Source organism: Vulpes lagopus, chromosome 4 (assembly GCF_018345385.1).
Source record: "Vulpes lagopus strain Blue_001 chromosome 4, ASM1834538v1, whole genome shotgun sequence".
NCBI classification, from domain to species: domain Eukaryota; kingdom Metazoa; phylum Chordata; class Mammalia; order Carnivora; family Canidae; genus Vulpes; species Vulpes lagopus.
This window is the reverse complement of record NC_054827.1, coordinates 92,666,695-92,693,095: the sequence shown is the minus strand read 5'-3', so window position 1 is coordinate 92,693,095 and position 26,401 is coordinate 92,666,695. Positions and strand designations below refer to the sequence as shown.

General features: G+C 38.2%; 1 protein-coding gene across 7 annotated transcripts in view; it reads left to right on the top strand.

Annotated features, from left to right (window-relative positions):
• The window catches only part of HERC2 (HECT and RLD domain containing E3 ubiquitin protein ligase 2), a 243,873-nt gene that overhangs the window by 105,759 nt on the left and 111,713 nt on the right, over positions 1-26,401 (top strand). For 5 of the 7 annotated variants that reach the window (XM_041751249.1, XM_041751248.1, XM_041751243.1 and 2 more), the window contains 18 exons: positions 4,170-4,340; positions 4,973-5,076; positions 6,118-6,268; positions 8,402-8,616; positions 8,905-9,037; positions 9,137-9,264; positions 9,345-9,540; positions 12,566-12,699; positions 13,214-13,387; positions 13,466-13,602; positions 13,720-13,871; positions 14,626-14,817; positions 19,829-20,016; positions 21,285-21,477; positions 22,937-23,119; positions 25,046-25,227; positions 25,788-25,935; positions 26,016-26,212. In XM_041751249.1, the coding sequence (XP_041607183.1) occupies positions 4,170-4,340; positions 4,973-5,076; positions 6,118-6,268; positions 8,402-8,616; positions 8,905-9,037; positions 9,137-9,264; positions 9,345-9,540; positions 12,566-12,699; positions 13,214-13,387; positions 13,466-13,602; positions 13,720-13,871; positions 14,626-14,817; positions 19,829-20,016; positions 21,285-21,477; positions 22,937-23,119; positions 25,046-25,227; positions 25,788-25,935; positions 26,016-26,212 (2,978 nt within the window). The remainder of the gene's footprint in view (positions 1-4,169; positions 4,341-4,972; positions 5,077-6,117; positions 6,269-8,401; positions 8,617-8,904; positions 9,038-9,136; positions 9,265-9,344; positions 9,541-12,565; positions 12,700-13,213; positions 13,388-13,465; positions 13,603-13,719; positions 13,872-14,625; positions 14,818-19,828; positions 20,017-21,284; positions 21,478-22,936; positions 23,120-25,045; positions 25,228-25,787; positions 25,936-26,015; positions 26,213-26,401) is intronic. The other 2 variants (XM_041751247.1, XM_041751245.1) reach the window with 2 other exon arrangements.

Sequence of the window (26,401 nt, the reverse complement as noted above, 5' to 3'; positions counted from 1 at the left end):
GTAGGTCTTTTGTCCATGGGGTCATCATACTAGCACTTTTGGGTGAAAGGACTGTCCTTGATCACTCTTTGGGAGTATGTACCACTTTTGTCTAAATAAGTTGACTGCCTCTGTCTGTTTCTGATCTTGCAGCTTCCCTCTTTGACTTCTTGCACTTTGATAGCACCCTCTAGTGCATTGTTGAATGGAAATGGGATAGTGGGCAACCTTGCCTTGTTCTTAGGAACAGAAGAAAAGCTTTCCAAATTTCATACATGAAGTATGAAGTTTGTTAAGGGTTTTCTTTGTAGAAACCTTTAAATATTAAGGATGTTCTCTTTTATTCTGCTTTACGTAGAGGTTTTAGTTGTGAATGGATATTAGATTGCATCAAATGCTTTTCTGCATCTCAATGATCATTTAACTTTTCCTCTTTTTTCTATTAATATGTGAATTATTGATTTTTTGTGTGTGTGTGCTGAAACCCGGGATCAAACCAGGGACGAATTATTGATTTTTCAAAAATTAAATCAGTTTTCCATTTTTGGAATAAAACTACCTAGGTTATATTGGTCATATTAATATACATTATTGTTTTTTTTTCCCCTGACATTTTGCATCTGTATTTGTGAATTGCAGTTTTATTTCTTTTTAATGCTATGTAGGTTGCTTATAATCACCACTCCTTCACTAACAAAGAAGCTGTAAATTAGGAACATGGGAGCTTCCCATGCAGCCTCTCAGTTCGTTTATGATCTGTCAGTTGAGAATGTTAGCTAGTTGGGAGAAACTTTCTGATGGATCCGATAGTACAAAAACATAATAGAGTTATGTAAGTTTTGATAAGGCAGTTGTGTTAGTCTCTTAGAGTTATGCTCTTCTTTTTTTAGAAGGGTATGTATAAGATTGGTAGAATTTGCAAGATAATCATCTTGATCTGTAGTGTTCTTTATGAACAATTTCTTTTGATTTGAGGATGGTGAGGTAGAGGAAACCCCCCCCCTTTTAAACTATGATAAAATAAACCTAACGAAATTTATTGTAACCATTTTAAAAAAGTTTTCAGTTCTCTGGCTTTAGATACTTATGTTATTGTGCACCATCACCACCATCCAGCTTCAAAACATTTTCATCTCCCCTCAATTGAAATTCTATACCCATTAAACACTAACTTCCCATTCTCTACTCCCCCTCAGCCCTGGCAACCACCATTCAACTTGAATACATGAATTGCATTACTCTAGGTAGGTCATACAAGTGGAATCATATAGTATTTGTTCTTTGGTAATTGGTTTATTTTACTTAGCATGTCTTCAAGGTTCATCCTTGGTTGAAATTTTTGGTTGCCAGTTTTAAAATTGTATCTATCCCTTAAAATTGTTTTAAAATTGTATCTATCCCTTCCAGATGAACCTCTGCTCTCTCCAACTGCAAAATACCAATGTATACAGTTAAGTGTTGTGTGTTTTATCATATGCAGAAAAGAATGTTCTTAGAAAATTTTACCTGTTTTAATAGGCACTTTCTGATGTTTTCCACATCTACTGGCTCCTCTTTAAGGGCAAACTCAGCAATTGTACTGAGGAGTGCAGACTGTGGATAAATTCTGCTTCAACCATTTGTATTTGTGCACACCTGTAACTGTACTCATCATTGGCTGCCATTTGACACTTGGGTTGTTTCCACTTTTTGGCTGCTGTGACTAATGCTGCTATGAATATAGGTGTGCAAACATCTATTTGAATCTGTGCTTTCACTTCTTTTGGATATGTAGCTGACAGTGGAATCGCTGAGTTATATGGTAATTCTATGTTTAACTTTTTGAAGAACCCCACCATGATGTGTTCTGTAGTTCTATTCCATTTTACATTCCTATAAGCAGGGTACAAGGAAGGGTTCTAATTTTTCACATCCTTGCCAACATTTGTTTTTTGTTTTGTTTTGTTGTTAATAGCCATTCTAATGGGATGAAGTGGTGTCACATTGTAGTTTTGATGTGATTTTCCTTAATGGTTAGTGATTTTATCTCTTCTTGTGCCTGTTGACCGTTTGCATATTTTGGAGAAGTCTATTCAAATGATTTTCCAATTTTTGAATCAGATTTTGTGGTTGTTGAGTTGTAGGAGTTGGTTATAGTTTGTTATATATTCTGGATACATATAATTTACACCTATTTCTTCTCTGTGTGGATTGCCTTTTCAATTTGTTGATAGTGTCCTGTGTTGTTTAATTTGATAAAGTCCAACTTACCTGTTTTTTCTTTTGTTCCCTATGCTTTTGGTGTCTTATCCAAGAAATCATTGCCAAGTCCTATGTTATAAAAGTTTTCTCCTGTTTTTTTTTTTCTAAGAGTTTGATGTTTTATAATTTTAACTCTTTAGCTCTTTGATCTATTTTGTTATTGTTTGTATATAGTTTGTATATTGTCAAGTGTCCAACTTGATTTATTTGTAGTTGGATATTCAGTCTTCATAGCTCCATTTGTAGGAAAGATTGTCCTTTCTCCATTGAATGGTTGTGGTACTCTTGTCTGAAATCATTTGACCATATATATGAGGATTTATGTCTGAGCTGTGTATTTTGTTCCATTGACCTAAATGTCTGTCTTTTTTTTTTTTTTTTTTAAATGTCTGTCTTTATGCAGGTGCCACACTGGTCTTTATTATTTCTTCTTTCTTAGGGTTTAATCTGATGTTTTTCTAACTTTTAAAGAAATGAAAACACAGATAGTAGGGAGAATAGGCTAATTAACCTGGGTTTACCATTACCAACCTCTCCTGCACTTATCTTATTGATTGATTGCATGAATGATTGAATCATCTTAAGCATATCTCTTTAAAACATTTTGACACATACTACCTGTTAATGATCAGAACTTTTTTTGGTGATGAAACCATAATGTTATTCTGTCCAAATTAATGATTCTTCAGTGTAACATGTAATCCATGTTCAATTTTCCTGCATTATCTAAAAATGCCTTTTTGTTAGTGGTGGTTTTTTCTTTTTTTTAATTTAGAGTCAAGTTCTAAACATGTTTTGCATGTTACAGTTGGTTGATACCCTTCCATTCTCTATTTCCTTTAATAGTATAACTCTAGGCCTTCTCTCCTCTTTGGTCATACTATTTATTTGTCAAAGAACCAGGGCATTTGTTCTGGAGAATTTTACATATCATGATTTTGGTTGATTGCTCTCTCTTCTTTTGGTCTAACGTCTATTGGTTATACTCTCTAAATAGCTGGTTATATGTATAGGGTTGATGAGATTTGAGTACAGATTTGGGTTCAGTTTTGGTTAGAGTGTGTCTGAGGTCATGATGTGTGCTTCTTGTTTCATTGCTTCTGAGGCCTGTGATTCAGGGTGACCCCACCTTCAGTTCTGTTTCCATGGACCAGGGAGTTCATATATATAGTCTTACCTATATAATATCCCCTAGCAGCCTTGCTCTCACAATTTGCACAGCTTAGGACATGATCCTAACTGGATTTCCCTCCTCAATCATCTCCCCTTATCATTTCTCAAATATTGAGTTGGTGTCCTAGTGCTTGCAAAGGTGACCAATGAGGTTTCCTCCCTCTCTCCCTCCTTTCCTTCCTTCATATTGTCTCTTTTCTTTTTTTTTCCTTTGTATCATTATGAGCTCATAAAATTTTATTGATTTGATATTCACTAAGTTTTTAGCTTTTCTTTTTTCCAATCATATATATTTAAAGGTATAAATGCCCTCAAACATTTATTTAGCTATATAAGTGTTGTTCTATAGTATTTTTATTATTGTTCATTGCATTTTTTTTCCATAGTCATTTTTTTCTGGGAATTTTGGATGATTTATGTTTCATAATTTTCAAATTTGTAGAGAATTTTTATTTTTGTTACTTATTTGTAATTTAACTGCATTATAGTCAGTGCACATACTCTGTAACTTTATTCTTTGAAATTTTTAAGATTTATTTCATTGCCTGGTATATGGTCAGATTTGCAATTCATGCTACTCAGGTGATGTTGTTTTTGGTATTTGTTTTATAAATTGTTACATATCTTCAGTGCATTTTTGCTTGTGGTATTAGTTATAGTTAAACCCATAGCCATTATGGTTATGGATTTGTCTGTTTCCATTTATAGTTCTTTTGCATGATTTGTTCTGATTGTTTTATCTATTGATTCATTGATTTTGGTTTCTGTATATACAGAGTCTTTTTTTACAGGTCAGAACTGTAGAAATAATGAGGAGGTGACACAGATACGCAAAGCTGATTTGGAGAACCACAATAAAGATGGAGGCTTCTGGACTGTGATCGATGGGAAAGTGTATGATATAAAGGACTTCCAGACACAGTCATTAACAGGAAATAGTATTCTTGGTAAGGCTTCACTTTCCACTTCATGGTTAAAAGTTGTAACGTACCATTTTGAGCAGAGCATTTGGCTTTTAAGTGATTAGTTGAGTTTTGCTCCAGCCTCTATACATTTTAATCTGCTGGTAACTCTGATGTCTGTCCTATCAGTAAATTCAAGCACATTTGAAGAATTTCTCATCATTGTGCATTTTTTGTTTGTGTTTTTTTCAATACTTGTTGGAACTTGTTTCAAGTCCTGAGTTGGCCCATGCAGCTTTGGGGGAGAGTGAAAGATCATTATACTTTGATAACCCTCACTTTGAAGTTAACCTGCCTTATCTATTTCCTACTTGACCTTCCTTCCTTCCTTCCTCCCCTCCCTCCGTCCCTTCCTTCCTTCCTAAAGATTTTATTTATTTATTTGACAGAGAATACAGAGGTAGTAGTAGAGGGAGAGGGAGAAGCAGGCTCCCCGCTGAGCAGAGACTTGCCCAAACATGGGATTTGATCCCAGGACTCTGGGATCCTGATATGAGCCAAAGGCAGACACTTAACTGACTGAGCCCCCCAGGAGCCCCTCCTACTAGACATTTCTAATGTAGGTGTCTGGGCAAATAGCATTGAAGTAATATTGCTTTTGTTCTTTTTTGCTTTAGCTCAGTTTGCAGGGGAAGACCCAGTGGTAGCTTTGGAAGCTGCTTTGCAGTTTGAGGATACTCGGGAGTCGATGCATGCCTTCTGTGTTGGCCAGTATCTGGAGGTGAGGCTGTGTGCAGTAGGCCTCATCATGGATGTCAGGGGAGAGAGATCCTCTCCGTATATCTGTGATAGCTGGTTTTTGCCCTGAAGTACTGATAGCTGGGCCTTTTGATGTGGGGATGGATGTCATTAAGGGACACATATGAAGATATGAAGATCTTTAGAGATTTCTTTGTAAATGGATTTACATTTTTTCATGTTAAGATTTACAAAGTATTGGTCTTGAAAAACCATTTCAAAAATTGTTAATTTGTTGTAAAGGTGGACACTTTTCCACACATAAAAAAGTAGGTAACCTTTGGTCTACAGTTTCATTGTAAACTTATGTAGAAATTTGAAATGCCTTATTATCTTGGTTAGGTTTTTTTGGGAAGAGCTATCTAGTCGCATAACTCTTTAGAATAGAAGTATGTCCTACATATGCTTGAGCTTTGGAATTTATATATTGGGATTGGTTTTCCAGGTATGAATCCAGAAGTAATAAAATTTATTAAGTGCCACTTAACGCTTTCATGAAGGGGAAGGTTATAAATTATCATTTAATACAACTGGCAGAGTTTATTTTCATTTGAACACTTTTCTAATTGGGTTTCCTTTTTGTTAGCATAAATTTATTTCCTCTGCATATGTGGTCATAGTTCACTACGCACAGCAATTCTTGTTATATTTTTGGCTTTTGGGGGTTATTTATGCATGTAACAATTCAGTATATGTTCTGAAGTATTGTTACAGTCACTCTGGAAACTTTGACTTTGTAAGGAATTCTCTAGCTAATTTGTTTATATGAGCTTTGATTTTATCACCAGTAGAACTGTTTGTTTACTGTCTGCTTTGTAGGGTGTGTGTGGTTTATATCTTCTGTTATTTTGGCAGCAGCATGAGCTCACTATAATAGGATATAGAAGGAGGGTGTCCAGAGCATCTGCTTCTCTTCCTGATGAAAGTTTGTCTTGTTTAGGGATATTAGCTGTTGCTCTTTTTGGTTTTATGTTTTTAATTAACCCTATTTTCTCAGACTCATAATGAAATTTATCTTTCCAAGCCTGACCAAGAAGTTGTTACCATACCAGATCTGGGAAGTCTCTCTTCACCTCTAATAGACACAGAGAGGAATCTGGGCCTGCTTCTCGGATTACATGCTTCCTATTTGGCTATGAGCACACCACTGTCTCCAGTCGAGATCGAATGTGCCAGTAAGAAAAATTTTGCTTTCTGCTAACAGCTACTTTAGCTGAGCTGTAAGTGCCATTTAGAATAGGAGAAGAAGAATCAGCACAGTTGTTGGTGAGTAAAAATAAGATAGTGAGATTAAGAGACTAAGCCAAGTAAATAGAAATAGCTGTTAGTGGCTTTCATTTGCTCTCATGACCTGTGACAGCAGGGGAAGCTAACAGGTGCATCGGAAGATTGTGCTATGTGCTCTGACTTTTGCTTCCTGTGACAGATGTGCTTAACTGGGCTGTCGTTTCTATGTGATATGGATTGGTTATTTCTGTTGGTAATGGCATTCTGTTTTAGGATTGTGTTTTTACTAGACTCAAATACATTTTGGGATTTGTAATCTTTTTAATCACCTTAAGTGAAAAAATTTCTCCATTTAAGGTGGATTAAAGTTCTCTTTGTGTATTTGTACATTTCTCAGTCTACCAGCTATTCAGCAAGTATCTGTTGAGTAACTTAGAATTACCATATGAGGTGCTCAATACATTAGGCATGGAATTAAACATATCTCTGCCTTTAGGTGCTTTTTATGTGATGATGAGCCAGATATTATCATAGATCAGTACGCAGTGTGGTAGAGGATAAAATGGAGACATTTATAACTGGTTCTGATGGGGAGGAAAGCCACATCAGAGGTGGAAGAATCATGAAATTGGAGTCGCAGCAAACTGGCTGTATGAACCTTGTGGGCAGAAACACATGTGTGAGGGACATTGTTGAGAAAAGTGGGGCTTCTAGTTGTTCGTGTATGTATACTGTCAGGAGAGAAGGCTAGTGGGCAGTGATAGCCATGGTACCTGGTCAGCTCAGCCTTCTGGAGCAAGCCTTGGTGTGCATGCTGGATGTTCTGCTTGTAGAGCCTTTGGGGGTGGCGGGGAATGGACTCATCCTCTCCCTCAAAGACTTGTAGTACTGTGGGGAAGATAGGCTTCTTCTAAATCAGCAAGGAGGGTGGGAAATGAGAAGAGTCAGAGTAAAGAACAGAAGATGCTATGGGCTCTAGTGAATGAGGGCCTAACCTACTCTAGGGCATCAGAAGCCACCTTTAGAGCAGTATTTTTGAGTGATTAGAAAGAGTTTTAAATGTAGAGATCTAGGGAAGGTCATCATCAGATTTGTGTTTTAGAATTAATGTGGCACTTTGGAGAATGTTTGTGAATGCTCTAATATCTAAATTTCCATTAAAAGAATGTTGAGTACATCCCAGATTTAATTGCTTGGATTTTGGAGGACTATTCTGATAGCACAGATCATTGAAAAAGACTTGTAGCAATGTACAAACTGACTTCACTTTTTTGATCAACCTTTCTTTACTCCAGTTATTATAGCAGTTAGAATGAGCACTCACATTTGCACTGAGGGATAGCATGTTCTTAGAGTCTGGCCATGCTCTACACAGGTCTCCTTTATAGTCGACTGGATTTCCAATCTCCCAAGCATCTCTCTTACTAAGATCCCATGTTATATGTTTAGTAGTCTGCCATTTTTATTACTAGATTATGCTCTAGGGAAATATGGCTTGCCCTGACTGTCTTTGTAGATCCCTTCTCATGTGCTATTTTCCTACCTGGATGCTCAGTGTTTTTGTCTTTATCTAAATCTCAGCTCAGTTGTCACTTCCACAGCAAATTTTTTACTGAATCTTCGAATAGTGGAGGTCTTGCTGCAGACCACTGTTGTACCCACTATAGTACTTTGTAGCATACAGTTATCCCAGTTCAAGTTGAATGATTACTCGTGTAAGTGTTCCCCAAATGCTACTCTCCCTGTTAAAATGCAAAGTCCCAGTCTTCACACAGTATTTGTGGTACCTATCAGCTCCATGCTTGACCAAGTGTCCGAGTAGATGTTGGACTGGAACTATTCTACTGCGTTCTGACACCATGCTTACAGTGTAGTGAAGAACCAGAACTGTTTTCATACAGATACAGGGAAGTATAAGCTAGTTTCTGTAAATATGATAGATAATATGACTCTTTAATATGGGTGATGCTGAATTTCTCCTCCTAAATCAGCTATTCAGTTCCTTATCTTTTATTTCAATATTTATTTCTGAATAGTGCACACTCAAGTTTCTTTTTAATGTTTGCATATGTATTTTCTAGAGTGGCTTCAGTCATCCATCTTCTCTGGAGGCCTGCAGACCAGCCAGATCCACTATAGCTATAATGAGGAGAAAGACGAAGACCATTGTAGTTCTCCTGGGGGCACTCCTGCCAGCAAGTCTCGACTCTGCTCCGACAGACGGGCTCTGGGTGACCATTCTCAGGCCTTCCTGCAAGCTATTGCTGATAATAACATACAGGATCACAATGTGAAGGTGAGTGAGGCCTTCGTTTACTTTAGAACTTTGATGTGTGAATACCTTTATGTTTTTTGGTTGGCTTAGCACAGACTTTTTTTTTTTTTTTTTTCTTAGCACAGACTTTATTTACATATTATTTGTGGGGCTGATTTTGAGGTAAAAGGCTGGTTTGGTACAATATGCCAGTGATGTTTTAGAAGCATTGCTGATTACGAGTATATCAGAAATTGTGGCATGTAGTTTGGAATTCGTAATGGCATGTTAGAGTAGCTCTGAAGTTACCTCCAGCTGTTTCCATTACAGGACTTTTTGTGTCAAATAGAAAGGTACTGTAGGCAGTGCCACTTGACCACACCAATCACATTTCCTCCTGAGCATCCTGTGGAAGAGGTTGGCCGCTTACTCTTATGTTGCCTTTTAAAGCATGAAGATTTAGGTATGAAGCTTGATATCTTAGCTATACTGTAAATTTTTTGACTGACGTGCAATATGCATTCATTCTTACCTTGCCCCTTGTTTAAAATATCTTTTGTAGGTCACGTGGCATTATCTTTAGTTCATGCAGGAACACTTGGTATAGAGCAAGTAAAGCACAGAACATTGCCTAAATCAGTAGTGGATGTTTGTAGAGTTGTCTACCAAGCAAAATGTTCACTCATTAAGGTAAGTACATTTTTATTCTCTTCTGTGCTCTGCAGACAGTTGGTAAAATATTTGGTATCTTTTCATGTTTAACTTTGTAGACGCATCAAGAACAGGGTCGTTCTTACAAGGAAGTCTGTGCTCCAGTCATCGAACGTTTGAGATTCCTCTTTAATGAATTGAGACCTGCAGTTTGTAATGATCTTTCTATAATGTCCAAGTTTAAATTGTTAAGTTCTTTGCCCCGTTGGAGGAGGATAGCTCAGAAGATAATTCGAGAACGAAGGAAGAAGAGAGGTAAGAATGTAAAAGGCAGGTAAGTGCTGTCAAAGTTGTGCTTTTCTGCCATACAACTGAGTCTGTGATTTGAGTGAAGCTATTCGCTACTGGTCAGTACATGTGGATTTTCATGACTGCCATCATATTTGTTATGTGTATTTATGATTAAATATACAGATCCTGGGGATCCCTGGGTGGCTCGGGGGTTCAGCACCTGCGTTTGGCACAGGGCATGGTCCTGGAGTCCCGGGATCAAGTCCCGCGTCAGGCTCCCTGCATGGAGCCTGCTCCTCCCTCTGCCTGTGTCTCTGCCTCTCTCTGTTTCTCTCTCTCTCATGAATAAATAAATAAAATCTTTAAAAAAAAAAAGAAAAGAAAAAGGTAAAGCATTTAAAAAATATATACAGATCCTGCTTATTTTTCCAATATCAGATCATGATGCTAGGATTGAAGGTGTTATGATTTGGTAACTAGTAAATTGATACTGAAAAAGGTAAATACTATAAGCTTTGTTAAATTGATGGGGAAAAGGAAGTATTCTTTTTTTTATCACTTGTCCTGGTAAATGAAATATATGGCAGTGTTTAATTTTTCAGTTAATACTGCCATTCTTGTAAAGAAATGTTTTCCTTTGGAAGTATTGAGTATTCTGATACATGGAGAATTGTTATAAAAGTAGCTAGAAGAGGAGTTACTAATATTTTCAAGAAGCAGATATGTAGTTGCTGGGATATAGAAAAGATTTTTTGCATTAAATGACCAGAATTTGAATAAAAGTACATAAAATACTTGGAATTAGGTTGATTATAAATATGTCTACAGAAATTTTTTTTCTTTTTTTTTCTTTTTTTTAAAAAGATTTATTTATTCATGAGAGACACAGAGAGAGAGAGGCAGCGACACAGGCAGTGGGAGAAGCAGGTTCTTGCAGGGAGCCCGATGAGGGACTCGATCCCAGATCCTGGGATTACACCCTGAGCTGAAGGCAGACGCTCAGCCGCTGAGCCACCAGGCATCCCGGAAATTTCTGATTATATTCTTATGAATTATACTGATTTATTCACAGATCAGCTTATTAAACAATATTAATTAGTTTTTTTAAATTACTGAGTTTTTGATGCACATGAGCAATGATGTCATGAAAGATTAGCTTGTGTTAGAAGCCATCCTGAATTGATTGTTCTTGAGCAAACTGTTAAGCCACAACAATTGCCTGAATCTGATAGATGCTCTAGGTCAGGAGATCATGGTAGGAATGCTTCTGAGATCTTTGGAGCAGAGGCACAGGCTTAGGAGACTGCCATTGCAGCGTGAGGGAAGATGATGTCCTCACCACCCGGCTCTCACCTCCACAGATTCTGAGCCCACATTGTTACCTCTTAAAGTTTCTTGTTTTGGGTTTAAATATTTAGTTGTGTTATGTTTGAAGCTTTTTTTTTTTTTTAAGAAATTTAAGTAACTTATAAATGATTAATATTGCTGGTGCTGTATTAGGGGCACCAAGAGCACCCTTAAATTTGATGATTCACTGATATATGGCTCAATAGGACTCAGAAGAGCTGTTATACTCATAGTTATGGTTTATTACTTTGTAAGGATACAAGTTAGAATTAGTAAAAGGAAAGGTGCATTGAGAGAAATCCAAAGGAAACTGGGCCTAAGCTTCTAGTGGAGCTGTACAGAACCATGCTTAATTCTCTCAGCAGTGAGAGACCATATGTATGAAGGGCTGTCAGTCAGGGATTGGTGAGCCTTGGTGTTCAGGATTATTATTGGGATCAGTCACATAGACATATATGGGCCTGCATGGTTGCTCTTAGTTACTTAAGACTCAAGTCTCCACAGTGTAAACAGATAATACCATACGTCCCATTGTTAGCATAAACTGTGTGATCAGACTGGAAAATATGGCCCCAGACCTCAGGTATACAGAAACTCTTATCAGGCAGAAGAACATGCCAAGGACTCAGAGTTCAGTTCATAGGAGCTGGCCAAGTGCTGAAGGGACAGTCTTCGGAATTTGTAGGGTTTGGGCAACCTAGACCTGCTGTGTTAAGTGTTTTACTGCCCAGGTCTATTGTTAATTACATTGTTTATTATATGCTGAGAAGAAATAGACTAAAATTCTTTTTTTTTTTTTTTAATTTATTTTATGATAGTTACAGAGAGAGAGAGAGAGAGGCAGAGACACAGGCAGAGGGAGAAGCAGGCTCCATGCACCGGGAGCCTGACGTGGGATTCGATCCAGGGTCTCCTGGATCGCGCCCTGGGCCAAAGGCAGGTGCCAAACCGCTGCGCCACCCAGGGATCCCTAGACTAAAATTCTTAAAAGGGAGTAAAAATATGGAAGCAACAGCACATATCACATTGCAAATTCAATAGAAATTTCCCTAATTAAAGAGACTGACATAATAAAAGACATCTAGTTAATTCACTTGCACAGTGATGATAGGTTCATTGCCCTGGTTCAGAGTGGGCCAGCTATGGTCTGAGGAAAAATGCAGCCTGCTGCTTGCTGTCTACTGCCCGTGAGCTAAGACTAGTTTTGCGTTTTAAAATTGTTTTAAAAAAATAAATAAATAAAATAAAATTGTTTTTTTTTAAAAATCAAAAGAATAATAAGTTTAATAAATGGAAATTATATGAAGTTTAAATTCCTGCATCCATGGTTAAAATTAGCTGCTTTTCATTCTGCAACAGCAGGATTGAGTATTTGCAATAGACTGAATGGCCTGCAAAGACTAAAATATTCACCATCTGGCTCTTTAAGCAAATGTTTGCTGATTCTGGGCTTCCCTTTCTGTAGGATCTGCCCTATCATAGCACTCTGTCTTTCTGTTCATGATGTGAAATGACCACATTATTATTGAATGTCATGTGAAAATAATGATAATTTTTACTAGTTTTTCAGTTGACAGTGATATTTGCATATTTGTTTTAGTAAAATATTCAGGTGCTTTATTTAACTTTATGCAGATTTAATATATCGTAATTTAAAATTATGTTTAAATGATTTTATAATTAATGATGTTTTTAATCATAGTTCCTAAGAAGCCAGAATCTACTGATGATGAAGAAAAAATTGGAAATGAAGAGAGTGATTTAGAAGAAGCTTGCATTTTGCCTCACAGTCCTATAAGTGTGGACAAAAGACCCATTACAATTAAATCTCCTAAGGTAAAGCATTTACTATGATTTTGAGGCTGGCTAAATAAAAACAAAGCACCTACAAAGGAATCCACAAGTATTTTATTCTTCATAGAGAGTGTAGCATGTTACTGAAAGTATAGATGACAGCCCCAGTCACACCGAACACACTTGATTTATGGTATCCTGGTCAGACTGATAGCTGGGAAAGTGTTTCCTTTTACATTTAGAGGTACATTGTATCATTATTCATTTACCATTCATTCATTGAATGTACTTTTTGCTCCAGAAGCTGTCCTGGTCTTAGGCTATTAATATGGGTGGTAATTTAACTTTGTCTATTCCAAACTAAGTAAATATAGAGATTATAAATTCATTTATAAGCCTATTTATGGCATAGGTATTTTTGCCATACATTACGTATTAATATAAAGTATTTTACTAATTTTAACCTACTTATATGTATTTTTATTTAATTTGAGTAAGTGTTTTAGAGTACATGTTAATAAGCAAACTAATGGTGAAAATGGTTTTCCTTTGTCAGGATAAATGGCAACCACTGTTGAGTACAGTTACAGGTGTGCACAAATACAAATGGTTGAAGCAGAATGTTCAAGGTCTTTATCCACAGTCTGCACTCCTCAGTACAATTGCTGAGTTTGCCCTTAAAGAGGAGCCAGTAGATGTGGAAAAAATGAGAAAGTGCCTATTAAAACAGGTAAAATTTTCTAAGAACATTCTTTTCTGCATATGATAACACACACAACACTTAACTGTATATATTGATATTTTGCAGTTGGAGAGAGCAGAAGTTCGTCTGGAAGGGATAGATACAATTTTAAAACTGGCAACCAAAAATTTCCTACTTCCATCTGTGCAGTATGCTATGTTCTGTGGATGGCAAAGACTTATTCCTGAGGGGATTGACATAGGGTAAACTTCAGAACATTTTTTTTTATTAATTAAGGGAAATTGTGGCAACAAAGCATTTTTTCTATTCAAGTTAAAAATCTGGCAATATTAATAATATTCTCTATCTTTCTTTGAAAGGGAACCTCTTACAGATTGTTTAAAGGATGTGGATTTGATCCCACCTTTTAATCGGATGCTACTGGAAGTAACTTTTGGCAAGCTATATGCTTGGGCTGTTCAGAATATTCGAAATGTTTTGATGGATGCAAATGCCAAATTTAAAGAGCTTGGTGAGTTAAAAAAAAAACATCTTCTTAAAAGGCTGTATTAAGAATGCTGTTGAAGTGATGTCAGTGATCACATTAGCATTATTTTACAGTTTGGCTCTTAATTATAAGTTGTAGAAACTCGCAAATGCTGATTTTTGCTCTTTGAGAAGACTTTAATAACTGTACATTAGAATAATAATTTTTTTAAGATTTTAATTATTCATGACAGACACAGAGAGGCAAAGAAGAATAATAATCTTTTTTTTAAAAAACTTTTATTTAAATTCAGTTTAGTTAATATGTAGCGTATTACTTGTTTCTAGGTACATGAGAATAATTTGCTTTAAGCTTTCTGAAATTTTAAACAAAACTTTCAAAATTCAACAGAGGACATAATCTTCTTGTGTATCACTGATGCCATAAGCCCTAAAGTTTGTATCCTATATTAATACTTAATTTCTTGGGTAGTTTAAGTACCTGTAGGGAAATGCTAGGATTGGTCTTGTGGAAGAGAAGTGAAATATGATTGTTGTATTTGAAATGAATAAGCCACCAAGGCTATTCAGAGGAGCAGTGTGATAAGGTTTGCAGACAACTAAAAATGGGTATATGTGGATTGATGGTGGTAGGATTATTGCAAAGCAGTGCCTGATGTCCATGCTTTTTGGAAATACACTGAAAAACAGAAATTTTAAAAAATTGCTACTACTTTCTGCATCATGTATGTTTTTATATCCACGCACAAGAAATTTATGTGAGTGTCCATGCTTTTTAGGTATCCAGCCTGTCCCCCTACAAACCATTACCAATGAGAATCCATCAGGACCAAGTCTGGGGACAACCCCACAAGCTCGCTTTCTCCTGGTAATGCTCAGCATGCTCACCCTGCAGCATGGAGCAAACAACCTGAACCTCCTGTTGAACTCAGGCATGCTCGCCCTCACACAGACAGCACTTCGGCTTATTGGTAGGTTGGCACTGCTTTAAGTCATTTGTGAAAATGTCAAGATTTTGCCTTCATGTCTTCTTTCTTTATAATTTCAAAATAAAAGTGACATAAAACTTACCCTCTTAACAACTTTTAAGTTTATCATTCAGTAGCATTAAGCACATCTACAATGTTGTATAAGCATGCCATTATCTAGTTCCGTAACTTTTTTGTCACTTCAAATAGCCACACCCAGTTAGTGATGATTCCTGATTTCCCACTCGCTCAGCTTTTGGCAACAACAAATCTGCTTTTTATCTCTGTGGATTTCCTTATTCTGGATATTTCATATAAATGAAATACAATTTTTAGCTTTTTGTATCTGGCATATTTCACTTAGCATGTGTCAGTACTTCATTCCTTTTTATGGCTAAAAAATATTACATTGTGTGAATATACTACAATTTATTTTCCTTTCATCCATGGTTGGACATTTGACTTGTATCTGTCCACTGTGAATAGTGCTGCTAGGAACATTTATGTACAAGTTTTTGTTTGAACACCTATTTCTAATTCTTTTGTTCTATATCTAGGAGTGGAAGTGCAGGGTCATATGGTAATCCCTACTTTTGGTATGCTAAGGAACCCCCAGTCTTTTCCATAGCATTCCATTTTCCATTCTCCCCAGCAATGGAAGAGGTTTCCAGTTTTTCTACATCCTCACCAACACCAGTTATTTTCCTTTTGAGAGGTGGGGAGGCAGGAATTGAGTCCATCCCAGTTGATGTGAAGTGGTATCTCATTGTGGTTTGATTTACATTTTGCTAATATAAGACCTTAAACATCTTTATACGTGCTTGTTAGCCATTTGTCTGTCTTTCTTGGAAAACTTTTTTTTTTTTTTTTAAGATTGTATTTATCTATTCATGACACAGAGAGAGAGAGAGAGAGGCAAAGAGGCAAAGACACAGGCGGCAGAGGGAGAAGCAGGCTCCATGCAAGAAGCCCAATGTGGGCCTCAATCCCCAGACTCCAGGATCACACCTCGGGCTGAAGGTGGCGCTAAACCGCTGGGCCACCAGGGCTGCCCTCTTGGAGAACTTTCTATTCAAAACATTTGCTCATTTTTAAATTAGGTTATTTGTGTTATTGAGTTGTAGGAGTGCTTTATATATTCTGGATACTAGACCATTATCAATTAAATGATTTGAAGATACTTCCTCCCCTTCTATGGGTTGTATTTTGTTTTACATTGATGCACAGAAGCCTTAAATATTGATGAAGTCCAGCTTACCTGTTTTTCTTTTGTTGCTTGTGCTTTTGATGTTATGTTCAAGAAACCATTGCCAAACCCAGGTCATGAGGATTACTCACTGTGTTTTCTTTTTAAAAATTTTATAGTCTTAGTTCTTATATTTAGGTCTTTAGTCTATTTCTAGGCAATTTTTAATATGGTGTGAGGTAAGGACTCCTTTTATTTCTTTTGGTTATCTAGTCGTCCTAGTACCATTTGTTGAAAAGACTTTTTTTCCCAAGGTCTTGGCCCCCTTGTCAAAAATGATTTGATTATAAATATTTTGGTTTATTTCTAGACTCTATCTTGTTGGTCTGTATGTCATTATGCCAGTACCACATTGTTGTGAACACTAGCTTTGTGGTAAGTTTTGATATCAAAAAGTGAGTTTTCCAACTTTGTTTTTTTTTCTCAAGATTATTTTGGCTCTTTCGGGTCCTTAGGATTTCTATATGAATTTCAGGGCTGGCTTTCTCGTGTCTGCAAACAGTAGCTGTTGGGGACTTTCTAGAGGTTGTATTGAATGTATAGATTGCATTGGGCGAGTATTGCTATTTTAACAAATATTAAGTCTTCCTTTCCATGAATGTGGGATGGCTTTATATTTATTTAGGTCTTCTTTCATTTCTTTGAGCAGTATTTTATGGTTGTATTGTTATCAGGCCTCAAAGAGTGAGTTAGAAAGTGTTGCTTCCTTTTCTATTTTTAGAAGAGTTAGAGAATTGGTATTAATTTTTCTTTGAATGTTTGGTAGCATTTACCAGTTAAGCCATCTGGTTCTGGGTTTTTCTTTGTTGAGAGGTTTGATAATTGATTCAGTATTTTTATTTGTTATAGGTCTATTCACATTTTATATTTCTTCTTGAGTCAATTCAGATAATCTGTGGTTCCTAGGAATTTATCCATTTCATCCAGGTTGGCTAATTTGTTGGTGTATAATTGTTCATAATACTCTTTTAGAGTTCTTTTTATTTCTGTAGAATCAGTAGTAGAGTCCCTGGTTTCATTTCTGTTTTATTTTTTGTCATCTTTTTTTCTTTGTTTAATCAACCTAAAAGTTTGTCAATTTTGTTGATATTTTCCAAAAAACCAACTTTTGGTTTTATTGATTGTTTTATTTTTTTAAATTCCCAATCTCTGTTCTAGTCTTTATTATTTCCTTCTGTCTACTGAATTTGGGTTTACTGTATTCTTATTTTTCTAGTTTCTCCCAAGTGTAGAGTCAAGTTACTAATTTGAGATTTTTCTTCTTTTTTAATGTATGCATTGATAGACAAAAATTTCCATCTTAGCACTGCTTTTCTGCATCCCATACGTTTTGGTATGTTGTGCTTTTTTTTAAATTTGTCTCAAAAATATTTTTAAATTTCTCATGATTTTTTTTTTCCTTTGGGCAGTTAAGTGTATGTAATTTAATTTCCATATACTTGTGAAATTTCTAGTTTTCCTTGTTATTAGTTTCTAGTTTCATTCTGTTAGAGAGTGTAATTTGTATGATTATAGTATATTTTGATTTATTGAGATTTATTTTATGGTCTAGCATGTGGTCTATCCTGGAAAATGTTCCATGTACCTTTGAGAAGATTGAGTATCCTGCTCTCTTTGAGTTCTGTGTATATATATATCTTTAGATGTGATTGGTTTATAATGTTCTTTGCCTGAAATCTGAGATACTGTAAGGCCAGTGTTCCAATCCAAGTAAAAAAGCAAGGCTTTCCTAAGCTCTTTGATCTCGTCAATCTTTGTGTCCACATGACCTGTTCAAAAATATGCATCAGGCTAGAAAACAATCAGCCTCTGAGTCAGGCATCTGGTTTCTTAAGACCTCATTAGTGATTTAAAATGCTTTAGAAAAATAATCTAGAAATTTCCATCTAGAAATTGACTCTCTTTTTATGTCATCTCCTTTTTTTCCAGAGAGGTAAAAGTCGTAGCACAAATCATTAATTATGGGAGCTTTTGTTTAGAGTTTAAATTTGAACCTGCCTACTGGCTGCAGAAAGCAAAGGAGTTGTATATCATGAATACATGTCTATATTTACCACTCTCCTTGATCAGGATGATTTTTTTCTTTCATATAAGAAATTATAAGCATATAAAATTTTATATTAATTTTATGTATGCATCCAGATACAAGAGCCATAAAATACAAAACCACTTAAAAAAAGATCCCCTTTTTTCTTATTGCAAATGTATTCAAACACTTTGCAATAAATTTGGCATTTACAGGGTTAACATTATAGCTGCCAGAGGAGATCCTAGCTGGAATGCAACTCTGGCCCTCTTGGGGCCTCACTGAGGCTCCAAAGAGTTGGGCTGAAGAAAAGAATTTTTTTTGCCCCAGTAAAGCTGGGGAAAAGCTTTACCTTATCCAAAGCTTTACTCCAGCCCTGGGAACTGACAAGCCTTTTTTCTCCCTTTTGATTGAGAGAGGATCATGCACTTTGTACATTTTCACCCACCCAAGCCACCTTTGGGAATGTTTGTGCACCTTTTCCTCCCATTTGGAAGAGTGAACAAAAACTGGAGGAGTTACTAGGGCTGTGCTTTTTTACCCCCTCACATTAGCCAGCAAGGCCAAAAGCAGCCAGGGGATCTAGCATGCTGACTCTTGGGGTTAAATTGACTATTTTAAAATCCATTCATAAATTTTACTTCTTGCAGCTCATAGCTCAACTTCTGTTTTATACTTGTGGATGATTTCACAACAATCAGGAACCAAATATTCATCATGCTCCACCCCTTCATTCTTCCTTTTACCAAACAGGGCTTTTGCAATATTTCAGCAAGTTAGGGTTGTTCTAGAGAATCCTATGCTGCCATCCCTGTGCCAGGGTCCCTAAGACCACGCCCAGATTCAGTGATTTGTGAGGAGGCCTCAGCAGTCATACTGAGGCCTAAGATTGACTGCAGTGAAAGACTAGAAACCAAAATCAGTGAAGGGAAGAAGCACTTTGGAAAAGTCTGGGAGAAACTGACCTAAGTCCTCTGCTACTGGAGTCATACAGGATGAACTTGATTCTCTCAGCAGAGAATTGTGACTACATGGGTGAAATGTCTACCTGGGAAGTTCATGAGAGACTCTGTACCTAGAGTTTGCACTGGGGCAGGTCAAGTAGGCACCTCTGCCTGGCACATAAATCAAGTTCTAGACCCAGAGTAAGAAGCAAATTTCAGCAGAGACCACATTGTACAAACAGTTTAGGCACTGTGAGGCCTCTTGTCCATTAGGGAATGGTAGGAGGAGCCCTTCTGAAATCCAAGTTTCCAGAGGCCAGTTAAGGACTGCCTTGCAAGCAGTCTTTCCTAAGGATGGCAGTATCAGGCCTGCTATTCTTAGCTTTTTTCTGTGTGGTACTATAATTAAAGTTGGTAAGTTTCTCATTGTTCGACAGACAGGTGGTTATATTTTGTTTTTCTATTCTAATAAAAATATGTGATGAGTGTTTTTCTAACTTAATCATTTTGCTTTTTTTTTGGAGAGGGGAGCATAATTACTAGAAGTAGAGTAAATGTCTCTGTTTTATATCTTTTATATCTTCTGATATATATTTATATGCTTGGTTCTTTTACATTTTTAAATTCCCATTAATAAATCTTTCATGGTATTTATTATATTGATAAAGTACTACAGTATACACTATAGGTTCTTTAAAACTGTCATCATCAGTACTTACTAAGTTTTGAATAAGTGGATTAAGATTAGGAAATTGTAACTACTTACTAGCTCAGCTGTTGCATTTGATGATCTGATAGGTCCTAGTTGTGATAATGTTGAAGAGGATATGAATGCTTCTGCCCGAGGAGCTTCTGCTACAGTTTTGGAAGAGACAAGGAAGGAAATGGCTCCTGTGCAGCTTCCAGTTTCAGGGCCAGAACTGGCCGCCATGATGAAGATTGGAACCAGGGTCATGAGAGGTGTTGATTGGAAATGGGGTGATCAGGTACTCAGATTTGATTTTAAACACATTAGCCACACATTAGTCACCATCTTTACTTGCATGCTGTTAGTGAGTGGAAATTGGAATAAATAACTTAACTTAGGGCCTGTGCAGTTGACAAAGGATGTAGTTCGTGATATAGTTTCTGGGCAGGTGAATGAGGTCAAAACAAGCAGAGATAAACAGTGGCTGTAGGGGCACCTCGAGCAGAATCAAGTCTTCAAAGGGTGGTGGCTGTTTTCAGAAAATTCCTTGGCTTGGGCTCAATTTGAGGGGCAGCCCAGAGCAGGAGCAAGAATAAGCAGGAGAGATCAAACCTCATCTTAGTAACAATGTTTTGAAAGCTGTGAGGACCCAGGTGTTCCTTCTCGGAACTGATGGCTATGTGCCCATTAAGTGCCCCAGCCTTGTAGTTTCAGGTGTGCTAGTTGGGCAGTGGCCATTTCTGTTTCTCCTCATAGCACATCTTTCCTAAGCTTCTGTCAGGTCTCACAAGGTAGAGATCATGGGGGCTAGTGCCTGTGTCATTACCTTGGTCACTAGCTAAGGAAAGAGCTCGCCTTCCTGCAGTGTGGTAGTACTCTTGCCATCTTTAACCTCAATTTTAAGCATGGGCCTCATCAGAATCATCTCAGAAGTGTTCTGGAACAGATAGCAGCATCCTAAAAACAGCTTTGAGTCATAGTGTCCTGCAATAGATAGTAGTAGTCTAAAAACAGCTTTTACTCATAGAAGTGAGAGATGGAGTTTCCATTCTAGCTAGGTTCCTGATGAGATGCAAGTAATTATTTCAGGTTTCTGGTGTTTCGAAGCCCTATGGGGGATCAAGGGAGCCAAGGAATAGGACACCAGGACTAGGCTGGAAAGCCTTATCTCTGCATTGGCTTAGGGAGAATGCTGATTGAGACGATGCTTTTTCCCTGCTTAACTCTTGGTAAAGGAGCATAAGCAAGTTATTTCCTGATGTTTGATTTAAGGTAATGATGAGAGCTGTACATGTTGTGAATAGGTTTGGAGCAGTCTGTGGCACAAAGTCTGTACACAGTGACATAGCAGTCCTTACAGGCTTTGTTTGTGTGACAGAACAGGCATATGCCTTCTTTTTTTCTTTCTTTTTTTTTTTTTTAATAAATTTATTTTTTATTGGTGTTCAATTTGCCAACGTATAGAATAACACCCAGTGCTCATCCCATCAAGTGCCCCCCTCAGTGCCCCCATCCCCCACCTGGCATATGCCTTCTTTTAACTAATCTTTGTTTTGGCTTCCTCAGGATGGACCTCCTCCTGGTCTTGGCCGTGTGATTGGTGAACTGGGTGAGGACGGATGGATCAGGGTCCAGTGGGACACGGGCAGCACCAACTCCTACAGGATGGGGAAGGAGGGGAAGTATGACCTCAAGTTGGCAGAGCTGCCAGCCTCCACACAGCCCTCAGCAGAGGACTCGGACACAGAGGATGACTCTGGTCGGTACCTTGGGGCTGTTTAGTCTGGGGGCAACCTGGCAAGCTGTATGCTAATAGCAGCTGGCCATCCTTTTCATCTGGGAATGAGAACAGTGTCAGACTCAGCTACAGACAGTGGTCTGTAGTTTTGGACTTGCCCCTGAAGTTTCAGTGTAAATAAGCCCCAGGTGATTCTGATGCAGGAGTTAAAAGCATGCCTCTCATAACTGGCAACCTAGCTGGATTTGACTCTCTTACTCCCTTTGGAGACAGTCAGAAGGGTTTGGTAATGCAGTGCTTGCTATGTCTTTACCTCTGGTGGACCTTGTTGGTTGGCTCAGAACCTGTGTGTGAGATAGTGAGCCAGCGCCTGGTGGACTAGAAGTAGTGTGGAGATAGTACTGTCTTGCCTTGAAGAAACTAGAGGTGAGAATTTGGAGTGAACCCAGTTAAATCCTATCTAAGGAAATCCAAGGTTGTGGGAGGAGGACATCATGACATTTTTAGATGTGTCCAACAGACCTTGTATGAATGAAGCTTCCCATGGCTCATCTCAGGAAACCAGGGCTGATTCCTGCGGCTCAGGTGCTGGACTTTGGAAGTCATTTGTATGGTCAGGAGAGGCCGAGCTCAGTAGAGAATGGATGGTGTGGAGAGTGGAAAAGGCTCTGCTCAGTCCATGTCACTTGTAGGGGTCTAGGTCCCCTCTGATGTGAACAGGTGATGCCTGCTTTTTTGGGCCGTTGGGAGTAACATATGTGAAACCTAGAGTCACACATAATATGGTCAGGACTGGCTTTGTTTTCAGTCAGGGAAATCAGGGCCTGAGCAGAGCTAAGTGAAAGAACTGTGGCTTAGCTATTCTGTGCCTCCAAGTCAATGCTGTGGACACATGAGCCTCTGGTTCCCCTCCCTGGCTCAGGCACTTCCATCTTTATCCAGGGCATAGCTACCTTGTCAGCAGGCAGCTTCTGACATTTTTTTTTTTTTTTTATATTTTATTTATTTATTCATGAGAGACAGAGAGAAGCAGAGGCACAGGCAGAGGGAGAGAAGCAGGCTCCATGCGGGGAGCCCAATCCTGGGACTCTAAGATCACACACTGGGCTGAAGGCAGGAGCTAAACTGCTGAGCCACCCAGGGATCTCAGCTTCTGACATTTGATAAGCTGTCTTTCTAAAAGAATAAATCTTTGAAATTGTGTGTTTCTGAGCTATATGCAGAGATTGTTTTTAAAATATTAAACTCTAATTTAAAAGGATTATTTTGCTTGAGGAAGGTAGAGACAGAGATAATTAGGGTGTTTAGTGCATCCTGAATCCCATCTTTTCTTGTAAAAAGCCACTTTCCTTTCCACTGTAACAATTGTGATATGAAATTCCTTAAAAGACTGTGTTATTAAAATCTCTTAAATTACATGCAGGGACATTTTCCAGTTCTATTTGGGAGTATAGGTTCTTATTTTGATACTTTTTTCCAGAAGCTGAACAAATTGAAAGGAACATTCATCCTACTGCAATGATGCTTACCAGTACTGTTAATTTATTGCAAACACTTTGTCTCTCTGCTGGAGTCCACGCTGAAATCATGCAGAGTGAGGCCACCAAGACCCTGTGTGGGCTGCTGCGAATGTTAGTGGAAAGTGGAACGACGGACAAAACATGTATGCAATGAATAGTTGTGGGCTTGCCTACAGAGTCCTGGGACTATGTATTTGTGTGTGTGTGTGTGTGTGTGTGTGTGTGTGTGTCTGTGTCTGTGTATGTAAGTGGGTGTGTCCATGGGGGTGAGTGTGCATGTGTACTAGAGTCCTAGGCCTTCTGTAACAACTTACTGCAAATTTGGTTAGTTTGCTTGGGGTGCCACATCAAAGTATCATACACCTGGGTGGCCTAAATTTTTTTCTCCATGTTCGAGAGGCTAGAAGTTCAAGATCAAGGCGTCAACTGGCTGCTTCATTCTGAGAGCTGTGAGGGAAAGACCTGTTCTAGGCTTTTCCCCTAACTTCTGGTAGTTTGCTGGCAATCTCTGGCATTCCTTTGTTGTAGATTACTGCCTTCATCTTCACCTATGTGTCTTATCTGTCACCAAATCTCACCTTTTAATAAGGATACCAGTCATAATTGGATTAGGGGGACCTCCCCCCCCTTATCTAGTTCAACCTCTTCTAAACAAATTACATCTTCCGTGGCCTCATTTCCAAATAAGTCGCATTCTGAGATACGAGGGTTTAGGACTTCAACATACTGGTTTTGGGAGCAGGAGGACAGTGTTCAGCCCATAACAGAATTATAGAACCTCAGAGTTTTGGAGACCAGAAGTCCAAAATCAAGGTGTCAGCAGAGCTGTGTTCCCTTCGGAGACTTCAAGAGAGGATCCTTTCTTGTCTCTTCCAGCTTCTGGTAGCTGTAAGGTGTCTTAGCTTGAGGCTAAAGCACTGTACAGTCTGCCTCATTTTCACACAATGGGCTGACTTGTGTCTCTGTGTCCTTTTCTGCCTCTTATAGAGACTTTCATTGGATTTAATGTCTACTGTGATTCAGTATAATGTCCTCCCAATCCTTAAGTACATCTACAAAGAGTTTATTTCCAAATAAGGCCAAATTCTGAGGTTTTGGGTGAACATGAATTCTGGGGGATACAGTTCAGCCCACTGAAATGTTTGTATGTGAATGTGTACGTGTGAAGAGAATGACTTGATGAGGTGGGAGGAACCAGTGTGTGTGTGTAAGTGTGAGAGTGCTTGTAAGTATGTGACTGAATCTGGGTGTAAGTGTGAGAGGTTTTTTTCTGAGTAAGACTGGGTATTTGAGTGTCTACAGGTTTGAGTATGAAGTGGCAGTGTGAATGTGTGTGAGTAGCTGGGTGTATCTGTTTATGAGTAATCATGAGTGATTGTGTGTGAATTTATCAGTGACTATGAGAATGAGTGTGTGTGATTGTGGTAGGGTGTGACTGTGTGAAAGTTGATGTGTTTGTGTGACTGAGCACAGGCATTTACATGTGTCTGAAGGAGGTGCCCCTGGGAGCCTGGAGAGCAGGAAAGCTGGGCCCTGGCAGGTGGGCCTCTGCTAGGAAAGAGTGGAAACCCGGGGTGACCATGAGCAGAGAACTGGAAGCCAGGAGAAGCAGAGAGGGTCAGTTGTATCAAATTGGATAAACCTCACGAAAACCTCCCTTGTCTTGTTCTATTAATGCAGACTTCTTAAACTTGGATTGGAAATGTACGGTGCAGATGAAATGTAAACAAGATCATGGGAGATATTTAAAACACATATGAGGTTATAAAAAATATACAAGATTCACTCTTAATAATTACTATTTGAATATTGAGTCATTTTCTTATTGTCTAGAAATAATAAGTACCTGAAATGCTTTAACTGGTTTGAGTTACTATAAAGGTTTTAAAAGTGTTGTAAAATGCTCCTTGAGCTATTCTCCCACTGCTCTCACTTTGAGTGACATGGTAATATATTTGTGAAGTAGGTTGTTTTTGAAAATAACATGGTAGGTAAATTAAAAGTGTAGATTGTACGGAGTGTTTATTTCTAGAAATTTGGTGCCAAGCTAGTCTGTTTCATTCTGGCAGCTTCCCCAAACAGGCTGGTATGCCGGGAGCAGCACCGGAGCTGGTGCACGCTGGGCTTCGTGCGGAGCATTGCACTTACACCACACATGTGTGCTGCCCTCAGCTCCCCACAGTGGATTGCCCTGCTTATGAAGGTTGTGGAGGGACATGCACCTTTCACCGCCGCCTCACTACAACGGCAGGTAATTATACTGCTGGGCTGATCCTGCTCAGTGTGAATTTTGGGACTGTAGGACCCCCTTAAGAGGTGGCATCAAGATACCAGTCCTCCCAGTCATTATAATTAGGTGCCTGTACTCAATAATGAGTGCAGAGAAGGACTAGGACCAACCCAATGTAGATTTTCTAGTGTAAGAGGCTGAAGTTTTTTATTATTTTAAATTAAGTCACTAAACTGTACTTGACTTTTTTTTTCTTTGAAGTGATAAATCCTGCCAGCTGCTCTTAGGTGCTTCATAGAAGTTGTAGTATAATTGTCTTTAGAAGAATTAAGCTGAAAATAATTATTTTTTAATTCAATAAATATTTGCATCTGTAATAAAGCTTTTTTTAAAAAAATCCTGATAATCTATATTTTTAATTAACTTGGGTATAATCTAATTTTAGAAAAATGAATATCTGAATTTTCTCATAATTAATTGCATTATAGGAACAAAAAAAAGAAAAATCTGTTATTTCTTAATCTACAATCACAGATAGTGGTTTTCTTTAATGTTTGCCATTTTAAATTGCCTTTTATCAGATCTTAGCTGTGCATTTACTGCAAGCAGTGCTTCCATCATGGGACAAGACTGAAAGGGCAAGGGATATGAAGTGCCTTGTGGAAAAGCTGTTTGGTTTCCTGGGCAGCTTACTTACCACCTGTTCTTCAGATATCCCATTCCTCAGAGGTGGGCAGCTCTCCTTATTTGTGTGAACTGATGAAGTGAACAGGGAACCATGTAGCTCCTCTCTCATACTTCTCTTTCAGAATCTACTCTGAGGCGGCGGAGGGCACGCCCACAGGCCTCTCTGACTGCCACCCATAGCAGCACCCTGGCAGAAGAGGTGGTGGCACTGCTGCGCACACTTCACTCCCTGGGCCAGTGGAACGGACTCATCAACAAGTATATCAACTCTCAGCTCCACTTGGTCACCCGCAGCTGCACAGGAAAGCCATCAGAGGGGGTGGGTGCCACTTTTCAGAGCTGCTAACTTTTCTCTGTCAAATGTTGATTTAACTTTTAAATTATCTAAGTTGATGTGTATTTTGTTTAAAGATATTTTAAAACATATTCAAGTGGAAATAACTATTGAAGAAACTAGTATAAAAATGGCTTAGCTGTAAATGTGTAAGAAACAGGCAGCTCCCCTGGG